The sequence below is a fragment of the Saimiri boliviensis genome, chromosome 2 (assembly GCF_048565385.1).
Source record: "Saimiri boliviensis isolate mSaiBol1 chromosome 2, mSaiBol1.pri, whole genome shotgun sequence".
NCBI classification, from domain to species: Eukaryota; Metazoa; Chordata; class Mammalia; order Primates; family Cebidae; genus Saimiri; species Saimiri boliviensis.
The window spans coordinates 66,909,374-66,937,363 of record NC_133450.1 but is presented as its reverse complement, the minus strand read 5'-3'; the positions used below and the strand labels follow the sequence as shown (position 1 = coordinate 66,937,363).

Here is a 27,990-nt window from a genome sequence, read left to right as displayed (position 1 = left end):
GGCTGAGGCAGGCAGGTCACTTGAGCTTAGGATTTCAAGACCAGCCTGGCCAACATGGCAAACCCCTGTCATCTCTACTAAAAAATACAAAAAAAAATTAGCCAGGTATGAGGGCATATGCCTGTAATCCCAGCTACTCAAGAGGCTGAGGCAGGAGGATCACTTGAACCCAGAAGGCAGAGGTTGCAGTGAGCCAAAATCACGTCACTGAATTCCAGCCTGAGCAACAGAGTGAGACTCTGTCTCAAATAAATAAATAAATAAATCAGAAAGTGAACTCAATATCCATTGTCCCTTAAATTTCCATATCCTAAGTCTTTAGATTACAAATGTCAAGTTCTCTCTATAATTTATCCACCTTATAATTGTGAATTTTTCATCAGTGGCTTTATTTCAAAGGATACTATATTGTAAAATAATTATACTCTAAATGATCTTTTAGCAGATATACCACAGAAAAGCATAGCCTCTACAGGAGAGGAAAGACTGACCCAGATGACCCATAAGATCTCATCCAACTCTAAGATTCTCTGATTTTCAAATCAGGCTATTTTAGGTAACATGATTCCTATAATTTAAAAAAAAGGAATATTTTGGGTCAAATAAAAATTCCAATCAATGTCTTCAAATGCCCACAGTATTTACACTTAACCCTTTTTTTTTTGAGATGAAGTCTTATTCTGTCACCCAGGCTAGAATGCACTGGCACGACATCAGCTCACTGCAACCTCCACCTCCTGGGTTCAGCCATTCTCATATCTCAGTCTCCTGAGACCTGGGACTATAAGCCTGCACCACCACACCTGGCTAATTTTTTTTATTTTTCATAGATACGGGGTTTTACCATGTTGGCCAAGCTGGTCTCGAACCCCTGACCTGAGGTGATGCACCCCTGCCTCAGCCTCCCAAAGTGCTGGGATTAAAGGCTTGAGCCACTGTGCCCAGCCTAACCTTAATTTTTTAATATTTGTGTATTTATTTTTGAGACAGGGTCTTGCTCTGTTGCCAAGGCTGAAATTCAGTGGCAAAGATTATCACTGTGAAAGGAAAATAAAAACTTGGGACTCCATTCTGAAAAAAGAAAAAATTTAAGCTGAAAACTGACTCATGCAAGAAGCTGCCTTTCCTTTTGTTCCAAAGCAAGCAGCTACACAGAAAAGGGTGAATATCCCAACAGGTAACTACTCTATGTTCACCTTATCTTATATAAAATGTCTATCTGCTGAGTGTCAGAGAAATACATAATTTACTATTCCACTATCTGTTCCTTTTCTATTCCCTCCTTCTTTCCCCTCCAGCCTGCTTCTCCCCTTTAAATACTGACTGAAACTCTCAATATCACCTTTGGAGAAAGGCACAGATCTGTATAAACAAAAAATAAAATTCAAAGCCACCCCCCCACCCCCGCCCCCGCCCCCGCCCCCGCAACCATCTGAATGGACTCCCTCCTACAGGAGGGCACTCTAAAATTTAACCTGAAGGCTAGTTCAGGCCAAGACTGGAAGTGGGAGATCGGACATGCATCACTATATCCATCCAGCATTAACATCAATACAGACCTTAAGTCTAATAAGAAACATTTACAGTCTGTTCTCTCTAAGCTTGCAATTTGGAGGCTTTATCTATATGATAATACCTACATCTCCACAACCCCTTACTGTAACCCAGACATGCATTTGTATTGGTAACTCTTTCAACCAATTGTCAACTGGAATATATTTAAATCTACCTATGACCTGGAAGTGTTCCCCACACCTCTTACCCCATCCTTTCAGATCAAGTCAGTAATATCTTACATGTATTAATTGATGTGTTATGTCTCACTAAAGCGTATAAAAGCAAGCTGTATCCTGACCACCTTGGGCACCTGTTTTCAGGACCTCCTGAGGCTCTGTCACAAGCACATCCTAAACCTTGGCAAAATACACTTTTTCTTGGGGGAGGGGGGGAAGGAGTTTTGCTCTTGTCACCCAGGCTGGAGGATACGGCTTTCTAAACTGATTGAGAAAGATACATTTCTTGTCTCAGAAACTTTCTTGGTTTACACCTGTCTCCCAAGCGTTGTCCTTAACCTTGACACAATAAACCTAAATTGATTTGAGACCTGTCTCAGATACTTTTTGGTTTACATAACTCACTATAGCCTCGATCTCCCGGGCTCAAGTGATACCCCCACCTCAAGATCTATTAAAAAAAGCTTATTAATATTATTAAGGCTTATTGACTATTAATATTAAATTAATTGTATTTAACACTATTAACAATCATATTGGTCACAAAAACACTGACTTAATATTAATCTAATTAATTTAATACTAATTTATTTACTTATATTAGTTATATATTAGTAACTATACTAATTTTAATTAAAATTAATATCATTAAAAGCATATGGGCTAGGCGCTGAAGCTCACGCCTGTAATCCCAGCACTTTGGGATACCGAGGCGGGTGGATCAACTGAGGTCAGGAGTTTGAGACCAGCCTGGCCAACATGATAAAACCCTGACTCTTCTAAAAATACAAAAATTTGCAAAGCAAGGTGGTGCTCACCTGTAATCCCAGCTACCTGAGAGGCTGAGGCAGGAGACTCGCTTGAACCTGGGAGGCAGAGGTTGCAGAATATGTCACTGCACTCCAACCTAGGTGACAGAGTGAGACTCCCTCTCCAAATAAAAAAACAGCATATTAATAAAGTTTATTAACTACTAATGAAGTTCACTTAGAACTTTTTAAGTTTCATAATACAGTAGTTTTTTGGAGACAGAGTTTCATTCTTGTTGCCCAGGCTGCAATGCAATGGCACAATCTCAGCTCACCGCAACCTCTGTCTCCTGGTTTCAAGCAATTCTCCTGCCTCAGCCTCTTGAGTAGTTGGGATTACAAGGCATAAGCCACCACGGCCAGCTTACTTTGTATTTTTAGTAGAGACAGGGTTTCTCCATGTTGCTCAGGTTGGTCTCGAACTCTCCATCTCTGGTGATTTGCCTGCCTTGGCCTCCCAAAGTGCTGGGATTACAGGCATGAGCCACTGTGCCCACCCTAAAGTTTTATAGTTTTTTTTTTTTTTTTTTAAAGAGACAAGGTTTCATCATGTTGGTCAGGATGGTCTCGATCTCTTTACCTGGTGATCTGCCTGCCTCAGCCTCCCAAAGTACTGGGATTACAGGAGTGAACCACTGCGCCCAGCATCTTTTTTTTTTTTTGAAATGGACTCTCCCTCTGTCACCCAGACTGGAGTGCAGTGGCACGATCTTGGCTCACTGCAACCTCCACCTCCCTGGTTCAAGCAATTCCCCTACCTCAGCCTCCTGAGTAGCTGGGATTACAGACGCACGCAACCACACCAGGCTAATTTTTTGTATTTTTAGTAGAGATAGGGTTTCACCATGTTGGCCAGCTGGTCTCAAAGTCCTGACCTCAGGCAATCTGCCAACCTCGCCCTCCGAAAGTGCTGAGATTACAGGCGTGAGCCACCATGCCCAGCTGATAGGTTTTTAAGTTGCTCTATATATTGATCTGTCCTCTTTCTAGTCCACCAGCTAAATAAAACAATGGTGAAATTTTCATCAGTCTGTCTCTACTGGGCAGATAAACAGTAAATAATACTTTTAAATAAAAACAGCAAATATTCCCAGCACTTTGGGATGCTGGGGCAGGTGGATCACCTGAAGTTGGGAGTTCCAGACCAGCCTGACCAACATGGTGAAATTCCATTCTCTACTAAAAATACAACAAATTAGCCAAGTGTGGTGGCAGGCGCCTGCAATCCCAGCTACTCAGGAGGCTGGAGCAGAAGAATTGCTTGAACCTGGGAGGCAGAGGTTGCAGTGAGCTGACATCACACCATTGCATTCACCCTGGGTGACAAGAGTGAGACTCTGTCTCAAAAAAAAAAAAAAAAAAGCAAATATCTTGCTACCCTCAAATCATTCAAATGTCAATCACTTTCAAGAGTTCCCCAAATAGCTGAGTATTGCATGACAGAACTTTTTTGTCATCTAACAAGTTCCCCTTCTGCCATCAAAAGCTACCATGATGAAGTCCAGGTGAATGACTGACTTTTCACACCAGGCTCCTCACCCCAGTAAAGCTGCAGAAAAGCTTAATCTTCAGTCTCTTCATATGGCTTCCATTTCCTTTCTCTAAGTTCTTTATGAATGTACTATGCAAAGCTTCCTGTTGTCATAGTCTCTGTTACTGCTGCACCCCATTACTAATTGCTACTCTTAATTATTCTCTTCAGCTGTCCCAAATCCCTCACTTCTCATATAGCTTTCAATAATAAATATGATAGCTAATCAGAGCCTGCCAATCATAGCACAATGTTCTTTGTCTTAAGATCTGATTATATTTGACGATTTCTTTTACTGCTGGGTCATCTGCTGTTAACCTGCTGCCGTCAAGTCATTTTTTCTTTTTAATTACTTAGGATGGTGCTTCTCAAATTTCAATGTTGACAAGAATTACCTGGTGATCTTGTTAAAATACAGATCCTAATCAGTAAGTATACATGAGGCCTGAGATTCTGCATTTCTAACAAATGCAGGTGATGCCAATGCTATTGTCTGTGGCTCACACTTTGAGTAGCAAGGCTTCAGAGTCCAGACTCAGGTATGGAATCACACCAGAAGCTAAGTGTTTAAAAACAACTAGTCTCTAGACATACAATATGTTGCTATACCAGCAAATACATACTTGGTTGCAACATCTTCAAATTTCCTAATTAGCTGTGAAGCATTTCTAAGAAAAATCCAATTGTGATCTGTGGCTTCCTTATCTAAAAGCTACCTCTAGTGATCACCCAACAACAAAAACAGATAAGGAATAGACTGATCTACCTTTCTAGGAGGTGGCACCAGGGTCATCATGATCCCTCTTTCATGCCTTTCTACAGTATGAAGAAAAATGTTGAAAATAGCATAAAGTTTTTAGTGATAGACTTGGGTTTAAATCTAGTTCCATCATTTATGGGCTCTGACTGAAAGGGTCTCATCTCGAGAGCAGAATGATGCCCATAACATTTAGAGCTGTTGCATAATTAACTGAAATTAAATGTAGAATATGCTTAGCACAATTCCCACTACGTAGTAAGATCTCAAAACTGATAGAAATAATTATTATTTTGCATTATGTATATATATTCAGAAAGAAAATAAAATACTGGGAGCCTTTAATAAATTACTGCCAAATTTAACAATGCCAAACCAATAAAATATCCTACAAACACTGTAATGACTGTTGTTAATTTCTTCAGAAAAAGTCAGTATTTAAGGATAATTCTACTCCAGCTTCAGTCAGTTACAATTAAAGACACCTCTAAAACTCCTTCTATACAGACTGGGCTCTACTAAAAACACAAAAATTAGCCAAGCGTGGTGGTAGGCACCTGTAGTCCCAGCTACTTGTGAGACTGAGGCAGGGAGAGAACTACTTGAACCCAGGAGGCAGAGGCTGCAGTGAGCTGGTATCTCACCACTGCACTCCAGACTGGGCGACAGCGACACTCTGTTTAAAAAACAAAACAAAACAAAACAAAAAAACCATTCTACACAGAATTCTTAGTGTATTTTGTAAATATACTGCATAATAAAAAAAAAAAAAAAAAAAAAAAAAACAAGGCTAAAGCTGGGCATTTATAGATAAATTAAATTTTGAAAAATATGGCCCATTAAATGTGTAACATCATTTGTTCACACTGTCAACATGACAGAAAGTTCAATGGTCCAAAAATAAAGTGGAAATTAAAACAAATTTTGGGGCCAGGTATGGTGGATCACGCCTATAATCCCAGCACTTTGGGAGGCCGAGGCAGGCAGATCACTCGAAGTCAGGAGTTTGAGATCAGGCTGGCCAACATGGTGAAACCCGTCTCTACTAAAAATACAAAAATTAGCCAGGTTTGGTGGTACACACCTATAGTCCCAGCTACTTGGGAGGCTGAGGCAGGAGGATCACTTGAACCCAGGAGGCAGAGGTTGCAGTGAGCTGTGATCGCACCATTGTACTCCAGCCTGGGAAACATGAACTAAACTCCATCTCAAAAAAATAAACAAATAAATAAAATAAATTTTTGGTTTCACAGGTCTTTAGTTGCCTTCCTCTTATTTATCATCAAAAATAACATGATTTTTCCCCCACATTTGTCTGCTTAAGATAAGATATTCAAAGACCTAAGACTAGATGGAGTACATTTCCTTCTGTTCTAGCTGTTTTTACTCAAAAATGCTTCAATGACTCCATACTGCATATGGGATCAATCCCCCAAAGCCTACAGCATGGGATACAGGGCCCTGCCAAGCTTGCAGCCTCAATCTCATCTCATTCCATTCCCTATATCCTGGGGTTTGCTCTCCCATGCCTCAATTGCTTTGTAAGCCTCTCATCTGGAAAGTTCTCCAGCACCCCCGACTCACACACCTCACATTTGCTGCCAAATTCCTCCTATTTTTCAACTAACTTCAGGGGTACTTCCTCCCTAAGACATTTTCTGCCTCTTTGCCTCCAGTCCTCTTCTTTCATCCCATCATCTCCTTCCAGCACAGACTTCTACTATAGTCCGTTAGCATTAATTTGAAATACTGTGCATCCCTCCTTCATTACACTATAGGCTGCCTAAAGGCATGGATGCTACAAAGCTTATTCATCTTTTTAACACAGTAGCTAGCAGTATCTGGCACACCATGTACAGTAAACACTTAGTGGCATCAAAGGCCAGTGGTGTACATATGGTTGCTTTTTATAATTTGAAGATGTACACTGAGATTATTTCCCTATTCTCAGGTAAATTAATGCGTATATTTTGTATTCCCACCAAACTCATTACATAAATGTCAACAGCAGAGATTAAGAATCACATAAGTAAATACAATTTACAGATTGAACTTATTTTTGTTTGGCATGGTACCAGATACTCAACAGACAGTTATGTGCCTCGCTAACTTTTATAGCTTGGACATAAGTTCTGGCCCAGTTACTGAAGGAAAGAGAAACTCAAGACAGGGAGGATCATGTCAGGTTAGGGTCTAGTGTGTCACAAGAGGCTCTACATATTTCCTAGTTCTCAGACAACAGTAAAGTATAAGAAACACGGGTTCTAGGCTGGGCACAGTGGCTCACGTCTATAATCCCAGCACTGCAGGAGGCTGAGGCAAATGGATCATCTGAGGTTAAAAGTTCAAGACCAGCCTGGCCAAAAAGGTAAAACCACACCTCTAATAAATATACAAAAATTAGCCAGGCATGGTAGCAGGTGCCTGTAATCCCAGCTATTGGGGAAGCTGAGGCACAAGAACAGCTTGAACCCGGGAGGCAGAGGTTGCGGTAAGCCAAGGTCATACCACTGCACTCCAGCCTGGGCGACAGAGCAAGACTCCATCTCAAAAATAAATAAATAAATAAATGAAAAGAAACACAGGTTCTGGAGGCCAAAAGCATCAGTTACTATCACTGACTGTGCAGGAAGAAATAACAAATATATAGTTCAGTTTAACAACCATTCCTTTCCCCTAAAACCAATCTGAGATTTAATTAAAATTCAATCTAATGTACACCTGAGGTGACTTTGAGAGCGCTAAATTAAGTCAAATGCATAATCCTCTTCCCCAGCGTAGATCTAGAATTCTGAGAAAAGCAATCTAGTTTTTGGAAGCACCTTTGCCCTAATAAGGAGCTATATTATAGGGTATGGCCTATAATACAGCTCCTAAAGTTAGGAGGGAGGCACCTCCCTCCCTGACTAACTTGCAATACTATTTGCTATTTTGTCTGGAAATGAGAGGCCAGGTATAAAGAAAACTGGAAATCCAGCAGTTAAAAAAAATTATTTTAGATCTACTTCAAGGTAGGCCTTCATGGAAAAAAACAAATCAATTTAACATAAACAAGGTAAAAACTGCATATATTCATCAGAAAAAACACTGGCTTTGCAGACAAACTCAGGGTTGTAAAAATTACTTAACGCAGTGCCTAGCCTATAAAGTGCCTAAATCAGGAGTACATGTTATAGTCTGGCTCTTTTGCTCAACAGATGTGTAGATTTAAGCTAATTACCACAGTTGCTTCATTTAAGGGCAAATAATATCTGCCTCATAGATTAACATGATAATTGAATGAGACAGTACATAAAAAGCACCTACTGGATAGTAGGCACTGGACAAAAGTTTTCTTCCCTTACTCCAGGTATTTGGGAGCAGTAAATTAATCAAAAAAGGAATGGGATAGTATATTACAGGCTAATTAAATTATGATTAAACATATCATATATATAATATACAGAGGTAAATATATTTACGGTACAGATTTCTTAAGCTTGAAGGACTGATTTAAACTATCAGTCACTATGAATAGCTAATGATCGCTGCTACCAGCACCCTTACAGAAAAAAAAAAAAAAAAGAAAGAAAAATATTTAAATAAGCCAGTCAATTATCTAATATGCATACAAGCCTAGACAATGAGGCTAAATAAACATGGAGAAAAGAAGTCTAGTTTCCTAGGGCATCCTCTTTCCATTAAGGAGCAATATTGCAGAATAAGGCCTTAGAGCAGGCGTCCCCAAACTTTTTACACAGGGGGCCAGTTCACTGTCCCTCAGACCATTGGAGGGCCGCCACATACTGTGCTCCTCTCACTGACCACCAATGAAAGAGGTGCCCCTTCCTGAAGTGCGGTGGGGGGCCGGATAAATGGCCTCAGGGGGCCACATGAGGCCCGCGGGCTGTAGTTTGGGGACGCCTGCCTTAGAAGGTAAGGTGAGGAAGAGGCTTCTGCCCCAAGGTACCTAGCATTTTGTTCAAACAGTAAACACACCACTGGCGAGCAATTAATCATATAACTATATGGTGCAATAATTAGTATCTTTTTTTGTAACAAAGACAATGCAAAATAAATAGCCCATAAAATGAGGAATTAAGTAACTTCTTACAGAAATATTAACATATGACCATGAACAGATAAATTATTTTAGGTCATTAAATGACTTTACAGACTTGAAAGGAGTAACACATAAGAGGATGTTACCAGAAAGAATTAGGAATCAAAAAACAAAGTTAGAAAAACATGTGCAAGTGAAAGGTACTGAATATTGAATAAGAAAACACAAAGAGGCCTATGTGCCTTCCACAGCTGGTCCCTAAAGCCTTTCCTACTTAACATCATTGCATCCCTGGGCACCTCAAGTGAAAAATCACAGAACCCATGTCAACATTCCATATCCCAAACAAGCCACGACATGCTTTTCTTTTATGTAACAGTAAGAAATTCAAATTTTCACAGATCTTATGATCTAAAATCCCCAAAATACTTACCTTGATAAAATTGTGAAAAAGGACCCAATATTTACCATTCAGTTCATAAATGCAAAAGTAAAGTAGGTGAAAACTTCAATGCCCCTGGTTTCAAAATAAATTCAACATACTGGTTTTTATAAGCCATTCCTGTCTAAAAGCTTTGTACTTGTTGAGAGTAAAGGGAGACTTTAAATATACATATGTAATTTACAAGTGACAATTTCAGTTATTTTAACAATAGATTTGTTAGTTGGTATCTGGTAACAAAGGACACCAAAAAGACTGATCAATGTAGGCCGGGTATGGCGGCTCACACCTGTAATCCCAGCACTTTGGGAGGCCAAGGCAGGCAGATCATGTGAGGCCAGGAGTTCAAGATCAGCCTGGCCAGCATGGGGAAACCCTGTCTCTACTAAAAATACAAAAATTGGCCAGGCATGGTGGTGCACACGTGGAATCCCAGCTACTCAGAAGGCTGAGGTAGGAGAATCACTTCAACCTAGGAGGTAAAAATCACACCACTGCCCTCCAGCACGGGAAAGAAGAGGGAAACTGTCTCAAAAAAAAAAAAAAAAAGACTGATCAATGTAACCTAATTAAAATTAAGTCAGTTGATAAGTGGTTGAGTCTTAATATTATAAATTTGTATTTTATTTTTAATTTAATCTTTCAGACAGAGTCTCACTCTGTTGCCCAGGAGTGCGGTGGCATGATCTCTGCTCACTGTCACCTCTGCCTCCTGAGTTCAAGCAATCCTCCTGCCTCAACCTTCCAAGTAGCTGGGATTACAGGTGTGTACCACCAGCTTGGCTAATTTTTTATTTTTAGTAGAGACAGGGTTTTACCACGCTGGCCAGGCTGGCCTCAAACCCCTGGCCTCAAGTAATCCACCCACCTCAGCCTCCCAGAGTGCTGAGATTACAAATTTAAGCCACCATACCCAGCTTAAATTTGTATTTTAACATTTGAATTTTTATTCTTGGTTTTCACAAAGGCATTATATTTGTCTTATGACTTCCTTAAATTAATTATACTACACTATTTTATTATTCATTCTTTAATGTATCCAAGGTTACAACAGTCAAATAATTAATTTCCTCTGACAACACATTCTTCACAGATCTTTGCTTAGCTCATCACTTCCTTTCACTCAGGTCTATACTCTAATGTCACAACTCAGAGAGTCATTCCCTGACCACATTAACTAAAACAGCAAGTTTTCACCTCCCAACCTCAGTCCTAAGTCTACCAGTTTCTATACCCTTTCCCTCTTTCATTTTTCTTCTCAGAACTTTTTCACTAACTGAAATTATATATTTATTATCTAACTCCTAGGTTGTTAACTCCACAGGGGCAGAAACTGTATTCCCAAGGCTGTAGCCCCAGGGACTAGAACAGTACTTGGCATTTAGTAAATGTTTAATATGGCAGGGTGTGGTGGCTCATGCCTGTAATCCCAGCACTTTGGGAGGCCGAGGCCGGTGGATCACTTGAGGTCAGGAGTTCAAGACTAGACTGGCCAACATGGTGAAATCCCATCTCTACAAAAAAAAAAAAAAAAAAAAAAAAAAAATTAGCCAGGTGTGGTGGCGGGCACCTGTAATCCCAGGTTCTCAGGTGGCTGAGGCAGGAGAATTGCTTGAGCCCAGGAGGTAGAGGTTACAGTGAGCCAAGATCACACCACTGCTCTCCGGCCTGGGCACCAAGGCAAGACTCTGTCTCCAAAAAACAAAACCAAAAGTAAATGTTAAATACAAATTGGTAAGGATGAAAATAAGGGTTTTTTTCTAAAGATCTGACCACTAACCAAAATCTCTCATTTTTCATAAGTTTGCTAAAACATAAAGTTAGATGAATATCCCTAGTTTACACGAGAATCCGCAAAGCTAAAACTACAAACCTGACTCCTGATGCAGTAGTCTTAACACTGTATACCAAGCAGTGTTGCTATATCAACATGTATCAAAGTTTCTTCACTCAAAGTAAATATTTAGTTAAATCAACAATCACCAGCAGTCTCAAATCATTCCCTATTACCACCAATTCACTGAAAACCATTGACTTTTCCAAAAATTTTTATATGAACTTTAAAGTTGAGATTTATAGTACGTACCAAAGAACGCCTCATCTGCATCAATATGGTCATAAAGCAGTCAAAGCTGATCATTCCTTCCTGGCTTGAGAGTAGTTTGCTTTTCTCCATGGTATGTACAACTGCCGAAGCCCCCAAGGCCATTTCTATCCATTCAAGAAGATATCGCAATGAGCCTCGCTGAGCTGCCAAACCAAGCAGCAACTCAGAAGCTAATCTACGACCTAAAGTGTCTGCCCCAGAATTAGGAATAGTTACTCCTTTTAGAAATGTTGTTACTTGAGATAAGCAGTCCAAGCCCATAGGAGGAATCTTGCTTTCATTAGCTAATGATAATGGTGGCAAAGAGCTCACAACTTCAATTGCAGTATGAATAACATCGTTGCAAAGACTGAGACCAGGTCCTGACACAGGCATCATCCAACTTTGTCTCAGAAGTGCAAATAATAAACTTAGACCAGTTCGAACACCCATTTCTATAAGTGCATCAGTGCTTGACCGAGGGCGTTCACTAACAGAATGAACATCTGCTGAACCAGAACTGCTCTCCGGAGAATGCTGTTGCTGCTTCACCTTGCCTTTGTCATGGTATTTATTAGAAAGTGCATAAAAGACACGCTGGAGTACAAGCAGTCGTTTTCTAAGTGCCCCAGCAAATGGGGAATCGGAACATACCATCTTTGCCAATGCTAGCTGGCTGCTAAGAAGGGCATCCAAATAGTGGTCCTGCTCATCACTTGAAAGAGACTCACGTTCAAAGTCTGGCAACTGTGGTCCTTTGAGGCATAAAACTTGTTGGGGCAAAGGTACTACTTCCTTATTGCTAACCAGTTTAGAATAAAGAACAGCAACTCCCTCTCTTGTAGCAATAGATTCACTGTCCTCTGTAATCCAAGAGCTATTCAGATGTTCAAGCCATTTCAGTTTCACTGGTGGAACCATAGTTGCCATGTTGATTTATCTTTCAGCCATTAGTCCTGCAAAGGGAGAAGAGAAAACAGTCAAAAACATACAGAGGATTCATAAAGTGTTTCTAAAATTTCATCTTACATTACAATTAATGATTTTAAACTGGTGAAATGCAGCCGGGCACGGCGGCACACCTGTAATCCCAACACTTTGGGAGGCTGAGGCTGGCAGATCACTTGAGGCCAGGAGTTCAAGACCAGCCTGGCCAGCATGATGAAGCCCCATCTCTACTAAAAATACAAAAATTAGCCAGGCATGGTGGTGCATGCCTGTAATCCCAGCTACTTGGGAGGCTGAGGCTGCAGAGAGCTGAGATCACGCCACTGCACTCCAGCCTAGGCAAGAGGCAATAGACAAACAGAGTAAGACTGTCTCAAAAAAAGAAAAAGTCTGGAAATTCATGGTACTGTACAAATGTTACTATTTTAGCTTTGATAAATATACTATGGTATGTACTAAGACATTAACATCAGGGAGAAATGGGTGAAGGGTATATGGAAACTGTACCATCTTTGCAACTCTTCTGTATATCTAAAATTCCAAAATACAAAGTTTATTTTAAAAACTAGTAATTTCTTCAGATGTACCTTTTCCATTCAGTTCTGATGCCAATGTCAGTGCAACAAAGGTTCTACATGCTGATGACTCCCAAATTTTTATCTGCAACCCAGACCTTCTCCGTAACTCCAAATTCGTATACACAATTGCCTACTTGGCCCTTCCACATAGCTATCTAACAGTTTTGGTTATGGTTGGATACCTTAAAATTAACATCTCCAAAACTGAGCCCCTAATCTACTACTACCACTATCCCCACCCAAACTTGTCCCTCCTGTAGATTTCTTCCTCTCAATAAATAGCAACTCCATCCTTCTAGTTTCCTGAGCCAAAAACTGCGTATAGAAGTTTTTTGGCTTATAATTGTAGAATGGAACATTCACTTTGGAAAGATGTCTGGCAGTTTTTCATAAAACGAAACATATACCTAACCCCATGACCCAACAATTCCTCTCCTGAGGATTTACCCAAAATAAAACCTAAGTCCATAAAAATTCTTCAGTCAAAATAGTGGCTGCGTGGATGGGGGCATGAACTGACTGTGAGGAGCATGAGGACACTTCTTGAGGTAATATTGTACATCTCAATACTGGTGTGGATTGCACACGTTGTGCGTTTGTTAAAACCTACTCAGCTGGGCCGGGCGCGGTGGCTCAAGCCTATAATCCCAGCACTTTGGGAGGCCGAGGTGGGTGGATCATGAGGTCAAGAGATCGAGACCATCCTGGTCAACAAGGTGAAACCCCGTCTCTACTAAAAAAAATACAAAAAATTGCCAGGCGCGGTGGCTCAAGCCTGTAATCCCAGCACTTTGGGAGGCCGAGGCGGGTGGATCACAAGGTCGAGAGATCGAGACCATCCTGGTCAACATGGTGAAACCCCGTCTCTACTAAAAATACAAAAAATTAGCTGGGCATGGTGGCGCGTGCCTATAATCCCAGCTACTCAGGAGGCTGAGGCAGGAGAATTGCCTGAACCCAGGAGGCGGAGGTTGCGGTGAGCCGAGATCGCACCATTGCACTCCAACCTGGGTAACAAGAGCGAAACTCCGTCTCAAAAAAAAAAAATACAAAAAATTAGCTGGGCATGGTTGTGCGTGTCTGTAATCCCAGCTACTCAGGAGGCTGAGGCAGGAGAATTGCCTGAACCCAGGAGGCGGAGGTTGCGGTGAGCCAAGATCGCGCCATTGCACTCCAGCCTGGGTAACAAGAGCGAAACTCCGTCTCGGGGGTGGGGGGGAACCTACTCAGCTGGGCATGGTGGCTCAAGTCTGTAATTCTAGCACTCTTGGGGACTAAGGCAGGAGAACTGCTTGAGGTCAGGAGTTCGAGACCAGCCTGGACAACACAGTGAGACCTTGTCTCTACATTAAAAATAAATAAACAAATAAATCTCAATGAAAGTGCACCTGAGATTTTTACATTTCACTGCATGTAAATTTTATCTCAATAAATACTGAATAGTTAACGATATGCAACCTGAAGTATATCTGGGGGAAGTAAACAGACATCTGTAATTTATTTCAAAATGCATCAGAAATAGGATGTATTGATATACATTTTTATATGTACACAAAATTTTTAATTACCAAATATTACAGGGAAGATGGAGACTAAGTCCTGTCTCTCAGGCAAGTCCCCAGAATGTCACTACAGAAAGATCCTCAATCACTGAAGGGATTTAATTGTCATGATATAGGCAGATGTTCAAGAAAGCACTCCAGTGATAAAGATCCCAGACTACAGTAACTAAAAGGAGTCTCATATTTCTCAATATGCCCTGTTAAATTCTAAATATAAAATCTGATGACACTTGCCTTCACAAGTGTATGATTACTATGCTTAATTTATCTTTCTAAGATACTTGGAAAATATGCACTTAGGAGGGGAGAAAATCATGATCCTCCACCCGACCTTGATTTCACTTGGTATTAAATACCAGCATCGTGCAGAGGACATTAAAGTGCCTTATTTACCTCCATCCCTTCCTACATAAGCCATATATAATTTTGTCCTTTTAAATTTTGCCAGTTTGATAGCTGTACAGGGATATATTGTTTATTTCCCTGATTACTAATAAATCTGAACATCTGACATTTGTTAGTCATCTGGATATGCTCTTCGGGGAAATACTTATTCATGCATTTTCCCATTTTGTTATCTTGACAATTTGTAAAAGTTTTTGTATTTTATCACAGTCTGTCCTCAACACGGCAAATATTTCTTCTAAATCTATCTTTTACGTACAAACACATCTTTTATTTTATAGCTTCTATTTTCCATTCTTAGTCATAAGGGTATCCGTGTCCCACTCTTACACCGATTCCACGTGAATTCTAGATTATATAGGTAATCACCTATATAAAATCACTTTGATTTTCTTGAGGGATTAAAAAAAACACACACACACACACACACATGAGTCTTTAGTCCAACTGGAATTAAATTCTACATTCATCTGGAAGTTTAATACATTCTATATAGCACAAACTGAGTCCAATTTTATTGTTTCCAGGTAGAGGCTAGTTAAGCCGTCACCATTTATTAAGTAATCCAGGACTCCCACGTAGTTGAAGACAATGGCAGCTGCATAGCCATCTGCCCAAAATTTCATCCACAAACAGTAAGAAAAACAAGAAGGAAAAATTATTTATACCTAACCACACCTGTAGCGTAACTTGATGATACAGAATGCCAAATTGCAAATAACAAAATAAAAAGATAAAAAGACAACAAATCTAGGGTACATGGTTTCCTTTTCATCTAGTCACAGGCTTTGGGGCAAGCAAAGGCAGACTAAGAAAAACTGCAGAAAAGACAGAGGAGGAAGGCTAGTAAAGGGGCCTAAAATTGATTTGGGGTGACTCCCAGAAAGATTAATTCCATACTGCATCTGAAAATATTGGAAAAGTATTTGGGCAGATCAGAGCACAGACTATATAGAAAAGAGATTTTTAAGTACATTTAATTTAAAGCAGCAGGCATGGTTTAAAAGAGCAGGTGCAATTTTAAAAGACAAATGTTAAATAAGCATTTAAATAAGCATATGTTGAATGCAGAGGAAAGAAAAGGCAAAAAGGAAGACAGAAACAAGTTTTAGCAACTGAGTGGTGAAGGGTAAAAGAAAAAGGGGAAATACTTAGTGTTCTGCAAGGCAAACGAGACCCATAAAATCGGAGACAGAACAACCCTTTCCTCAAACAAAACAAAATTTCTGCTATTATATTTGGACTTTGCTATATTGACTGAAAAGAATACAATTAAATTAAGAATATTATAAAATAATACCATAAAAATGAACATAAGAAAACTCAAGTGCATATGGAGCTACTGGGGAAAACAAAAAATAAATAAACAAATAAATTTTACACTTATAAATTGAAGAAAATTACCTGATAACAGCAAAGCAAAAGAAAGTGTAAGTTAACAATCCAAACAAAATTGAAACTGGAATATATGATGATATGAAAAACCCTGAATCACCGGGCACGGAGGCTCATGCCTGTAATCCCAGCACTTTGGGAGACCAAGGCAGGTAGATCACGAGGTCAAGAGATAGAGACCATCCTGGTCAACATGGTGAAACCCCATCTCTACTAAAAAATATAAAAATTAGCCAGGCATGGTGGTGCACGCCTGTAGTCCCAGCTACTCGGGAGGCTGAGGCAGGAGAATCGCTCGAACCCAGGAGGCAGAGGTTGCGGTGAGCTGAGATCCCGCCACTGCACTCCAGCCTGGGTAACAAGAGCGAAACGCTGTCTCAAAAAAAAAGAAAGAAAGAAAAAGAAAAACCCTGAATCAAAAATTCAAAAACTGAAAGCGTAAATAAACAGAAAGAAAGAAAAAGAAGAAAAGGAAAGGAAAAGAGGTAACTGAACTCAGGAAAGAAATATGAGGAAAAAGGCAAAATTATTTCAGCAATGAAGGATGATTTATAAAAGTGTTCAGGAAGAGTAGACTCAATGACATAAAGAAAAATAAAAAGGTTCAGAGAGAAATAAGAGAAAACAAAAGATAAGAAAGAATAATATTCATATTATTGGATTACCTAAGGGAAAAAAACACAAACCAAACCAATCAAAACAGAGATGGTTTTATAGTTACAATGCAAGAAAACAATCAAAAGAAGAAAAAAATCTGAAACAATACACAAGACACTTGGGAAAATTAATCCAGACAATCAGCTCCAAGAAATAGCCTAGTAAAACTATCATATTGGCCGGACGCGCTGGCTCACACCTGTAATCCCAGCACTTTAGGAGGCCGAGGCGGGTGGGTCATGAGGTCAAGAGATCAAGACCATCCTGGCCAACATGGTGAAACCCTGTCTCTACTAAAAATACAAAAATTAGCTGGGCGTGGTGGTGCATGCCTGTAGTCCCAACTACTCAGGAGGCTGAGGCAGGAGAACTGAACCCGGGAGGCAGAGGTTGCAGTGAGCCGAGATCATGTCACTGCACTCCAGCACCCGGTGATGAAGCGAGACTCCATCTCAAAAATAAAAAAAAAAAAAAAAACCTATCTAATTTCAAAGATAAAGATAAAATCCTAAAGACCTCCAAGCAAAGAGATGAAATAACTTTAAAAAGCAAAAGAATTAGCTAGGAATTATTTTAAAACAAAATAGCATAGCAACAGCTTTTATAAAGCAAAACCTACAGGAGATGCAAGGAAACATAAATAGAAACATTAATAACACAAGACACCAATATACCACTCTCAATACAAAATGGATCAAGTGAATAAAAATAAGAAAACAGAAGATCTAAATAACAAAATAACTCACTTTTCCACTAACAGGGTCTATTTCTGGATTCTCTATTCCAGTCCACTTGTCTATTCTTATAACAGTGACTTGATTACAACAGGTTTATAAACGTATAAATGTTCTGATGACTGGTAAGGCAAGTCCCCAAAGTTTAACATTATTTCATTCAATTATATGGCATCCCTTCCAACACACTATTGAGGTTCTCATCTCAATTGAATTTGATTTATGTATTTTCAGAAAATAGACATTTTTATGAAATGTGTTCATCCAAGGGCAAAGTGTGTCTTTATATTTGTTCCTATCCTATTTTAGATTTTCTTCATATAAATCCTGTGCCTTTCTATTGATTCTTAAGTATTTTTGATTTTGTGATTACTATGAATGGAATTTCCTCATTTCCATTTCTGGTTAATTACTGCTATCTAGTCATCTGGGTATATCCACATATTTTCCAAAATTATACAAAGAAAGAACAGGAAATGAATCAAAGAAACAGAGGCCATCTAACAACAGGAAACAAAGGAAGAAAACAAGCAAGTATTAAAAAGGTAAAACAGAGACTAAAGGTCAGCTGTAAGACCAAGCACAGCCACTACATCAATATCCATAAAATTCACCTATTAAAACCAAAAGACAAAGACTGATATGAAATAATAATAATAATCTATATGCTAACTGAACACAACATATATGAAGGTAGCTAAGTCCCAAAATTTATCATCTCTGCTATAAATTAAATGTATATAACTATAAATCTAGTAAGTAAATCATTTTAAAAATGTGTATCCTATCTATAAGAGATGGATCTAAAACAAGTGATTTCAAAATGTTGAAGATAAAATGTATAGGGTGATGATATAACAAACAAATGCAAACAAAAAAAAACATCATCTATTAGGTAATAAATGGGACAAAAAGGGTTACTCAGTAATGATGAACAGCATAATCACTAATAAGATAAAACTATCACAAAGCTTTACATACAAGCATAGCAATAAAACAATGAAGCAGAAACCATAGAAAATATAGGAAGAATGGCAACCACAGTAACAGAGACTTAAATACAGCTGTACCTCATTTATGGTGCTTGACTTTATTGTACTGTACAGATACTGCATTTTTTTTTTACAAATTGAAGGTTTATGGCAATCCCAAGTTGAGCAAGTATACTGGTGCCATTTTTCCAAAAGTTTGTGTTCATTTCACGTATCTGTGTCACATTTTGGTAATTCTTACAATATTTCAAACTTTTCATTATTATTATAACTGTTATAGTAACCTGTAATCAGTAAGCTTTGATTGTTACTATTGCAATTGTTTGGTTGGGGGCGGGGGTGCCACAAACCACACCAAATAAGATTTAACCAACAAACTGTGTGTGTTCTGACTGCTCTACCAACCAGCCATTCCCCAGTCTCCCTACCCTTGGGACTCCCTATTGCCTAAGACACAACAATACTGAAATCAGGTCAACTAATAATCCTACAATTACCTCTAACTGTTCAAGACAAAGGAGGATACCATGTCTCTCACTTTACATCAACAGCCAGAATGATTAAGTTTAGTGAGGTAGGCAGGCCAAAAGCTAAGCCTCTTATGCCAGTTACCCAAGTTGCAGTGCAAAGGGAAAGTTCTTAAAGAAACTAAAAGAGCCACTCCAGTTAATACACAAATAATAAAGAAGTGAAATAGCCTTTTTCCTGATATGGGGAAAGTTTAAGTAGTCTGGATAGAGTATCAAACTAGCCACAACATTCCCTTAAACCAAAGCCTAAGCCAGAGCAAGGCCCTCTCTTCAATTCTATGAAGGCTGAGAGAGGTAAGGAAGATGCAGAAGAGTTTGAGGCTAGCAGAGGTTGACTCATGAGGTGTAAGGAAAGAAACTGTCTCCACAACATAAAAGTGCAAGGTGAAGCAGCAAGTGCTAATGTAGAAGCTGCAACAAGTTACATGTAGAAGATCTACCTAAGATAATTGATAAAAGATTTTCAATGTGGACAAAACAGCCTTCTATTGAAAGATGCCATCTAGGACTTTCATAGCTAGAAAGAATTCAGTATCTGCCTTCAAAGGACAGGTTGGGTCTCTTGCTAGAGGCTAATGAAGCTGGTAGACTTAAAGCCAATCCTTCTTTATCATTCTGAAAATCCAAGGGCCCTTAAGAATTATTCTAAATCTACTCTCCCTGTGCTCTATTAATGTAACAAGGAAGCCTAGATGACAGCATATCTGTCACTACACAGTTTATTAAATATTTGAAGCCCACTGTTAAGACCTGTGGCTCAGAAAAAGAAAGTTTTCTTTCAAAATATTATTGTTCACTGACAATGCACCTAGTCACTCAAGAGCTCTACTGGAGATGTACAAGGAGGTTCATGTTGTGTTGATGCCTACTAAACACAACATTCATTCTGCAGCACATGGATAAAAAAGTCATTTTGATGTTCAAGTCTTATTATTTAAGAAATACACTTTGAAAGCTGCCATAGTGATTCCTCTGAGATCTGGGTAAAGTCAATTGAAAATGTTCTGGAAAGGATTCACCATTCTAGATGCCATTAAGAGCATCCATGGTTCATTGGGAAAAGGCCAAAATATAAATACTAACAAGAGTTTGAAAGAAGTTGATTCTAACCCCATGGATGACTTTGAGAGGTTAAAGACTTTAGTGGAGGAAGTAACTGCAGATGTGGTAGAAATGGCAAGTGAAGTAGAATTAGAAGTGGAACCCAAAGATGTGACTGAATGCAGCAATCTCATGAGAAAACTTTAATGGATGAGGAGTTGCTTCTTATGGATAAGGAAAAAAAGCAGTTTATTGAAATGAAAGATATTCCTGGTGAAGATGCTGTGAATATTACTGAAATGACAACAAAGGATCAGAATATCATATAAATTTAATTGGTAAAGCAGTAGCAGCGTTTGAGAGGACTGACTCCTTTTGAATTTTGAAATTAGTTCTACTGTGGGTAAAATGCTATCAAACAACATTGCATGCTACACAGAAATGATTCATGAAAGGAGGAGCCAATCAATTCAGCAAATTTCACTGTTGTCTTATTTTAAGAAATTGCCAAATTAATCCCAATCTTTCAGCAACCACCATCCTGATCAGTCAGCATCCATCAACATCAAGGCAAGACCCTTAAGGGGCAAAAAGATTGTAACTCTTTGAAGGCTCAGAGGACTCTAGGCATTTTTTAGCAAAATAAAAGTACTTTTTAATTAAGGTACGCAAATTTTTTTAGACATAATGCTATTATACACTTATCAGACTACAGAATACCGTACACATAAGTACACATAACCTTTATATACACTGAGAAACAAAAAAGATTGCGTGACTTGCTTTACTATGACATTGGCTTTACTGTCATTTATTTGCTTTACTGTACTTTTCATTTTATTGCAGTGGTCTGGAACCAAACCACAGTATCTCTGAAATATATGCCAGTACTTGACAAATTAAATAAAGCACAACAGTATATAAACCATCAGTCCTTAAATCTACTGGTAGACCATAAATTCCTATGAGAATCTGATAAAAGCTGTGGACCCTGACTCTCCAAAGAATAAAACTCATGCACATACTCATAAAAATATAAGCACATTTCCAAAGGTTTCACAGACATCCTAAAGTCATCTATGTAGTCCAAGATGATAAACTAATCTAAAATATTATGCATATCCTAAAATATTTTCTTTATAAGTACCAGTGGAAAATATTTTCAAATTGACTATTATCTAACAAGCAATTCAAAAATATACACATAAATTAGACCATATAATTTCTAGCCAGAAAGCAGTGAAACCAAAAAGTATTTATTTTTTTATTTTTTTATTTTTTTTTTGAGACGGAGTTTCGCTCTTGTTACCCAGGCTGGAGTGCAATGGCGCGATCTCGGCTCACCGCAACCTCCGCCTCCTGGGTTCAGGCAATTCTCCTGCCTCAGCCTCCTAAGTAGCTGGGATTACAGGCACGCGCCACCATGCCCAGATAATTTTTTGTATTTTTAGTAGAGACAGGGTTTCACCATGTTGACCAGGATGGTCTCGATCTCTCGACCTTGTGATCCACCCGCCTCGGCCTCCCAAAGTGCTGGGATTACAGGCTTGAGCCACCGCGCCCGGCCGGCCTAAAAAGTATTTAAAAAACAGCTAAAATAGAGCAATCTCCAAGATACCCTAAGAAAAAAAATATGTAGAGTATTTGTGTATAATAGCTCATATATAGTAACATAATTATATTAAAAGGATTTATGTATTTATATAGCATGTTCATAAATGCATGGAATAAATGCTGAAAGCTTTTTTTTTTTTTTTTTTTTTAAGACAAAGTCTTGCTCGGTCACCCAGGATGGAGAGCACTGGCAAGATCTCAGCTAACTGCAACCTCCACCTCCAGGGTTCAAAAGATTCTCCTGCCTCAGCCTCCCAAGAGCTGGGACTATAGGCGCCCACCACGACACTCAGCTAATTTTTATATTTTTAGAAGATATGGGGTTTCATCATATTAGCCAGGCTGGTCTCAGACTCCTGACCTTGTAATCTGCCCACCTCAGCCTCTCAAAATGCTAGGAGAAAACATTATTATGAGTTTTTTTGTTTTGTTTTTTGTTTTTTCCTGAGCAGATTCTTGCTCTGTTGCCCAGGCTGGAGTGCAATGGAGTGATCTTGGCTCATCACAACCTCAGCCTTGCAGGTTCAAGCGATTCTCCTAACTCAGCCTCACAAGTAGCTGGGAAAACAGGCATGCGTCATCACATCCAGTTAATTTTTGTATTTTTAGTAGAGATGGGGTTTCACCATGTTAGTCAGGCTGGTCTTGAACTCCTAACCTCGTGATCTGCCTGCCTTGGTCTCCCAAAGTGCTGGGATTACAGGCGTGAGCCACCACGCCCCACCTATCAGTGCAAATTTTTAAAAATCATTTTTAAATAAAGAAATCCAAAACAAGGCAAAAGCTAAATGTCTGGAAACTAAGTTTCTTAGACAAAGAGAGGAAGGAGAAAGGAGTTATAAATTATCTAGAAAGTTATATATAAGAAATATGTATCAAAATCAAGAGACCATAGTCAAAGCTGACTCAAAGAAATGAAAGCCGGGTGTGGTGGCTCTCTCCTGTAACCCCAACACTTTAAGAGTTCGAGGTAAGAGGACAGCTTCAGGTCAGGAGTTCGAGACCAGCCTGGGAAACACAGCAAGACACTGTCTTGACAAAATTTCTTTTTTTTTTTTTTTTTTTTTTTTTTTTTTTTTTTTTTGAGACGGAGTTTCACTCTTGTTAACCAGGCTGGAGTGCAATGGCGCGATCTCGGCTCACCGCAACCTCCGCCTCCTGGGTTCAGGCAATTCTCCTGCCTCAGCCTCCTGAGTAGCTGGGATTACAGGCACGAGCCACCATGCCTAGCTAATTTTTTGTATTTTTAGTAGAGACGGGGTTTCACCATGTTGGCCAAGACGGTCTCGATCTCTTGACCTCGTGATCCACCCGCCTCGGCCTCCCAAAGTGCTGGGATTACAGGCTTGAGCCACCGCGCCCAGCTGACAAAAAATTTTTTAAATTTTCTAGCGATAGTGGTATGCGACTGTGCTCCCAGCAACCTAGGCTTGGGTGGGATGATCGCTTGAGTTCATAAGTTTGAGGCTGTGAGCTATGATTGCACCACTGCACTCCAGCCTGGGTGATAGAGAGAGACCTAGTCTCTTAAAATTTAAATATATTGATAATTCAATTCAAAATTAGAAAAACAACAAAAAAACTTTTAAGAATAATAGGCTGGGCACACTGGCTAACACCTTTAATCCCAACACTTTGGGAGGTCAAAGTGGGAGGATCACTTGAGTTCAGGAGTTCATCTACAAAAATTACAAAAAATTATCCAGGCATGGTGGCGCATGATGTGGTCCCAGCTACTCAGGAGGATGAAGTGGGATGATCTCTTGGGTTCAGGAGGTCAAGGCTGCAATGAGTCAAGATCATGCCACTACACCCTAGCCTGGGCAATACAGAGTGAGACCCTGTCTCTAAATAAATAAATAGGGAAAGAGAAGGGGAAGGGGAAGGGGAAGGAAAAAAGGAAGGGGAAGGAGAAGAGAAATTGGTAAATTAGAAAAATTCAAAAACAACAGGATTTATATCTCAGAGAGATGATTCTTCTTTTTCTTTTTTAGAGACAGGGTCTCACCATGTTGTCCAGGCTGTTCTTGAACTCCTGGACTCAGGCAATCTTCCCACTTCAGCCTCCCAAAGTACTGAGATTACAGGTGTGAGCCACCATGCCTGGCCCAAGAGTTAATTCTTTAGCGGAAAAAATGAAAACAATCAGTTAACAAAATTAAGAAAAAAAGGACAAAACATAAAGTACTCAACATTATGAGTAAGAATGGAAAGACAAGCTGGGTGCAGTGTAGCTTGCCTGTAGTCCCAGCTACTTAGCAGGTTAAGGTGGGAGGATTGCTGGAGGCCAGGAGTTGGAGGCTGCAGTATGCTACGATGGTGCTTGAGAATAGCCACTACAATCCAGGCTAAGAGCCAACACAGCAAGATCCTGTTTCTAGCTGAAAGAAAGAAAAGAAAATAGAAAAGAAAAAGATCGAAAGACAGCTGTGAAGAGCAGTTTGGTAGTGGTATCTCAAAAAGTTAAAAACAGAGTTTCCATATGGCCCAGCAATTTGACTCCTAGGATCTATACCCAAGTGAACTGAAAACATATGTTCATATGAAAACTTGTACACAAACATTCATTGGAGCATTATTCATAATAGCCAAAAAGTGGAAACAACACAAATGACCACCAAGAAATGAATGAATAAACAAAATATCATATTCTCTACACTGGGATATTATTCAGCCATAAACAGGAATGAAATACTGATACATACTATAATTTGACTGAGCCTTGCAAACATTCTGCCAAATGAAAGAAGCAGACATAAAAGGCTACATACTATATGACTCTACTTATAAGAAATATACAGGGTGGCCAAACACGCATAGAGATAAAAAGTAGATTAGTAGTTGCCAGAGGCTGGAGAGGAAGGGAAAATGGAGGAACTAGTTAGTAAGATTTTTTAATTTTGGAATTACGAAAATGTCTTGAAACTAGATAGAGACTGTAGTTGCACAATACTGTTAAAGTACTAAATGCCACTAAATCGCTCACTTTTTTAAGTTGGTTCATGGTATGTGATGTGAATTTCAACTCCATAAATTCTTCTACTTATTTATTTATTTGAGTCAGAGTTTCACTCTTGTTGCCCAGTCTGGAAGACAATGGCACGGTCTCAGCTCACTGCAACCTGTGCCTCCCAAATTCAAGTAATTCTTCTGCCTCAGCCACCCAAGTAGCTGGGATTACAGGCGCCCACCATCATGCCTGGCTAATTTTTGCATTTTTAGTAGAAACAGGGTTTCACCATGTTGGCCAGGCTGGTCTTGAAGTCCTGACCTTAGGTGATCTGCCCACCTCTGTGATTACAAGTATGAGCCACCACAGCTGACCAATAAATTATTTAAATAAAAAAATATATATGGCAGATAATGTGTCTCCAAAATGAACTGAGGGTAAGTTACTAAAAAAGGAGAGAATCAATGGTGGGCAACCAAATACACAAAAAAAAATTCGCTACATTAAGAATGACTTTGGTCAGAATATTATAGAGCCAGACTTGGTGGGGCACGTCTGTAGTCCTAGATACCTGAGAGGGTGAGGCAGGAGGATCACCTGAGGCCACAAGTTCAAGGCTGTACTGTATCATAATCACTCCTGGATAATATAGCAAGATTCCATCTCTTTAAAAAAAAAAACTTACTAGCCTGGACAATACGGCAAAACCCCGACTCTACAGATAATATAAAAAATTAATCGGGTGTGGTGGTGCATGCCTGTGGTCCCAGCTACCAGGGAGGCCACCTGAGCCCAGAAAGTCAAGGCTGCAGTGAGCCAAGTTTATGCCACTGCACTCCAGTCTTGGCGACAGAGTGAGACAATGACAGAAAGGGGGAAAAAAAAAAAAACCTTACAAGCCAGTTTCATCAAATTGAATTCAAAGGAAAGAATGTTCAAGTGCAATTAAAGAATAGATAGTAGATTAGAATAGCTAGAATACATAAAGATGTTCACATAAAACTGTAGGAAAATGAAAGCAGTTCAGAATGTGAAAAACAGTTAATGAATGAATTTGGGAATCTGGGTTTTTATCTGTAGTCTATTACAAGTGAGACTGATGATTTGGAGAACAAGCGTTATCTACACCTAACACAGCATATGATACCTATATGCCCTCAATGAAGGATGCATTACAAGAAAACCAATTTGACAGTTATTTGCTGTAAATTGGAGAATTGGGATAATATAATTGGGATACTACCGAAATAAATCAGTGATGAGATTTAAAGAAAATATAATCACAACAAAATAAAGCCCTGAATGTTTTAAGGAAGAATTCTATCATGACTTCAACAGACAATTCCTAAGCTATTTTAAATGTTTTAGGGAATAGAACAGTCTCAGTTCTTTTTAAGCAGTCAATAAAGTAACTAAATCAAAACTCAACGAAGCACAAAAAATACAGCTGTAATACTACCACAATTGTTTCATAATCTACAATTAATAAAAATCTACAATTAAAAAATTAGCATCCGGGTGCAGTGGCTCACACCTGTAATCCCAGAACTTAGGGAGGCCAAGGCAGGTGGATCACCTGAGGTCAGGAGTTCCAGACCAGCCTGGCCAACATGGTGAAACCCTGTCTCTACGAAAAATACAAAAATTGGCCGGGAATGGTGGCAGTCACCCGTAAACCCAGCTACTCTGGAGGATATGCCAGGAGATCACACCATTGCACTCCAGCTTGGGAAACACAGTGAGACTCTGTCTCGATTAAAAAAACAAAAATTAGCAAGGAAAATTATAAAGTGCATTAATAGGGGTTCATTCCAGGAATATAATGGCTCAACATAGGCAAATCTATTAACAAATTTCATGTTATGTTGAGATGTTAAAAATGCACTTGATAAAATGCAACATCAATTCCTAATAAAAAATCTACTAATAAAGCAGGAATACAAGGGTTTTTTAAATGATTTTAAATTACATATCATAAAACAAAACCATTATGAGTATCGACTTGACCCAAGTACAGGATAAGAGTGCCCACATTTCACCACTATTATCAATGATGAAATTGAGGTCATGCGTGGTGGCTTATACCTGTAATCCCCACACTTTGGGAGGCCAAGGTGGGCAGATCACCAGAGGTCAGGAGTTCAAAACCAGCCTGGCCAACATGGTGAAACCCCTATGTCTACTAAAAATACAAAAATTAGGCTGGGTGCAGTGGCTCACCCTTGTAATCCCAGCACTTTGAGAGGCCAAGGTGGGCAGATCATTTGAGGTCAGGAGTTCGAGACCAGCCTGACCAACACAAAGAAATCTCGTCTCTACTAAAAATACAAAATTAGCCAGGTATAGTGGCACATGCCTGTAATCTAGCTACTCAGGAGGCTGAGGCAGGAGAATCACTTGAACCTGGGAGGCAGAAGTTGCAGTGAGCTGAGATCATGCCATTGTATTCCAGTCTGGGCAACAACAGTGCAACTTCATCTCAAAAAAAAAAAAAAGAAGAAGAAGAAGAAGAAGAAAACACAAAAATTAGCCAGGCGTGGTGGCAGGCACCTGAAATCCCAGCTACTTGGGAGGCTGAGGCAGGAGAATTACTTGAACCCAGGAGACGGAAGTTGCAGTGAGCCAAGATTATGCCCCCAAGATTGTGCCACCCATGTCACTCCAGCCTGGGTGACCAAGCAAGCCCTGCCTCAAAAAAAGTAAAAGTAAAAATAATGAAATTGAACAACAAAGTATTAAATATTCTAGAAATTTTTATTATTTACAGGTGATACTGAATACCTCAAAAATCGATCAGAAGAATCCAGCTAAATACTAGAAAGAAGCACAGTGAAACAGCTGGTTAAAAAAAAAAAAAAATCAAAACTCCAAAGTTTCTATACACAACTACAATAACCAAGAATTATACACAAAGCCCCCCAAAATTCCATTTAGAGTTGCAACCAAGAATATAAAATACATGAGAATAAACTGAACAAGAAATATGCAGAAATATTACTGGAAATAAAATCCTGGTAGAGAAGAAAAGAGAATCTTGTAATAAACGGAGAGCTAAACAATGCTCTTGTTGAAAAGAATTCACATTTTAGAGAGTTAGTTCACCTTCAATTAATGTATAAAATTAACTCAATATCAACCTGGATTTGATAAACTGTTTAAGATTATCTGTAAACACACAGAAATT

At 39.2% G+C, this 27,990-nt stretch overlaps 1 protein-coding gene across 9 annotated transcripts in view; it reads right to left on the bottom strand.

Moving 5' to 3' along the window:
- Positions 1 to 27,990, bottom strand: part of HERC1 (HECT and RLD domain containing E3 ubiquitin protein ligase family member 1) — a 234,792-nt gene that overhangs the window by 152,063 nt on the left and 54,739 nt on the right. For all 9 annotated transcript variants that reach the window (XM_074393495.1, XM_074393494.1, XM_074393501.1 and 6 more), the window contains one exon: positions 11,401 to 12,356. In XM_074393495.1, coding sequence (XP_074249596.1) covers positions 11,401 to 12,330 — 930 coding nt within the window. In that variant the 5' untranslated portion in view covers positions 12,331 to 12,356. The remainder of the gene's footprint in view (positions 1 to 11,400; positions 12,357 to 27,990) is intronic.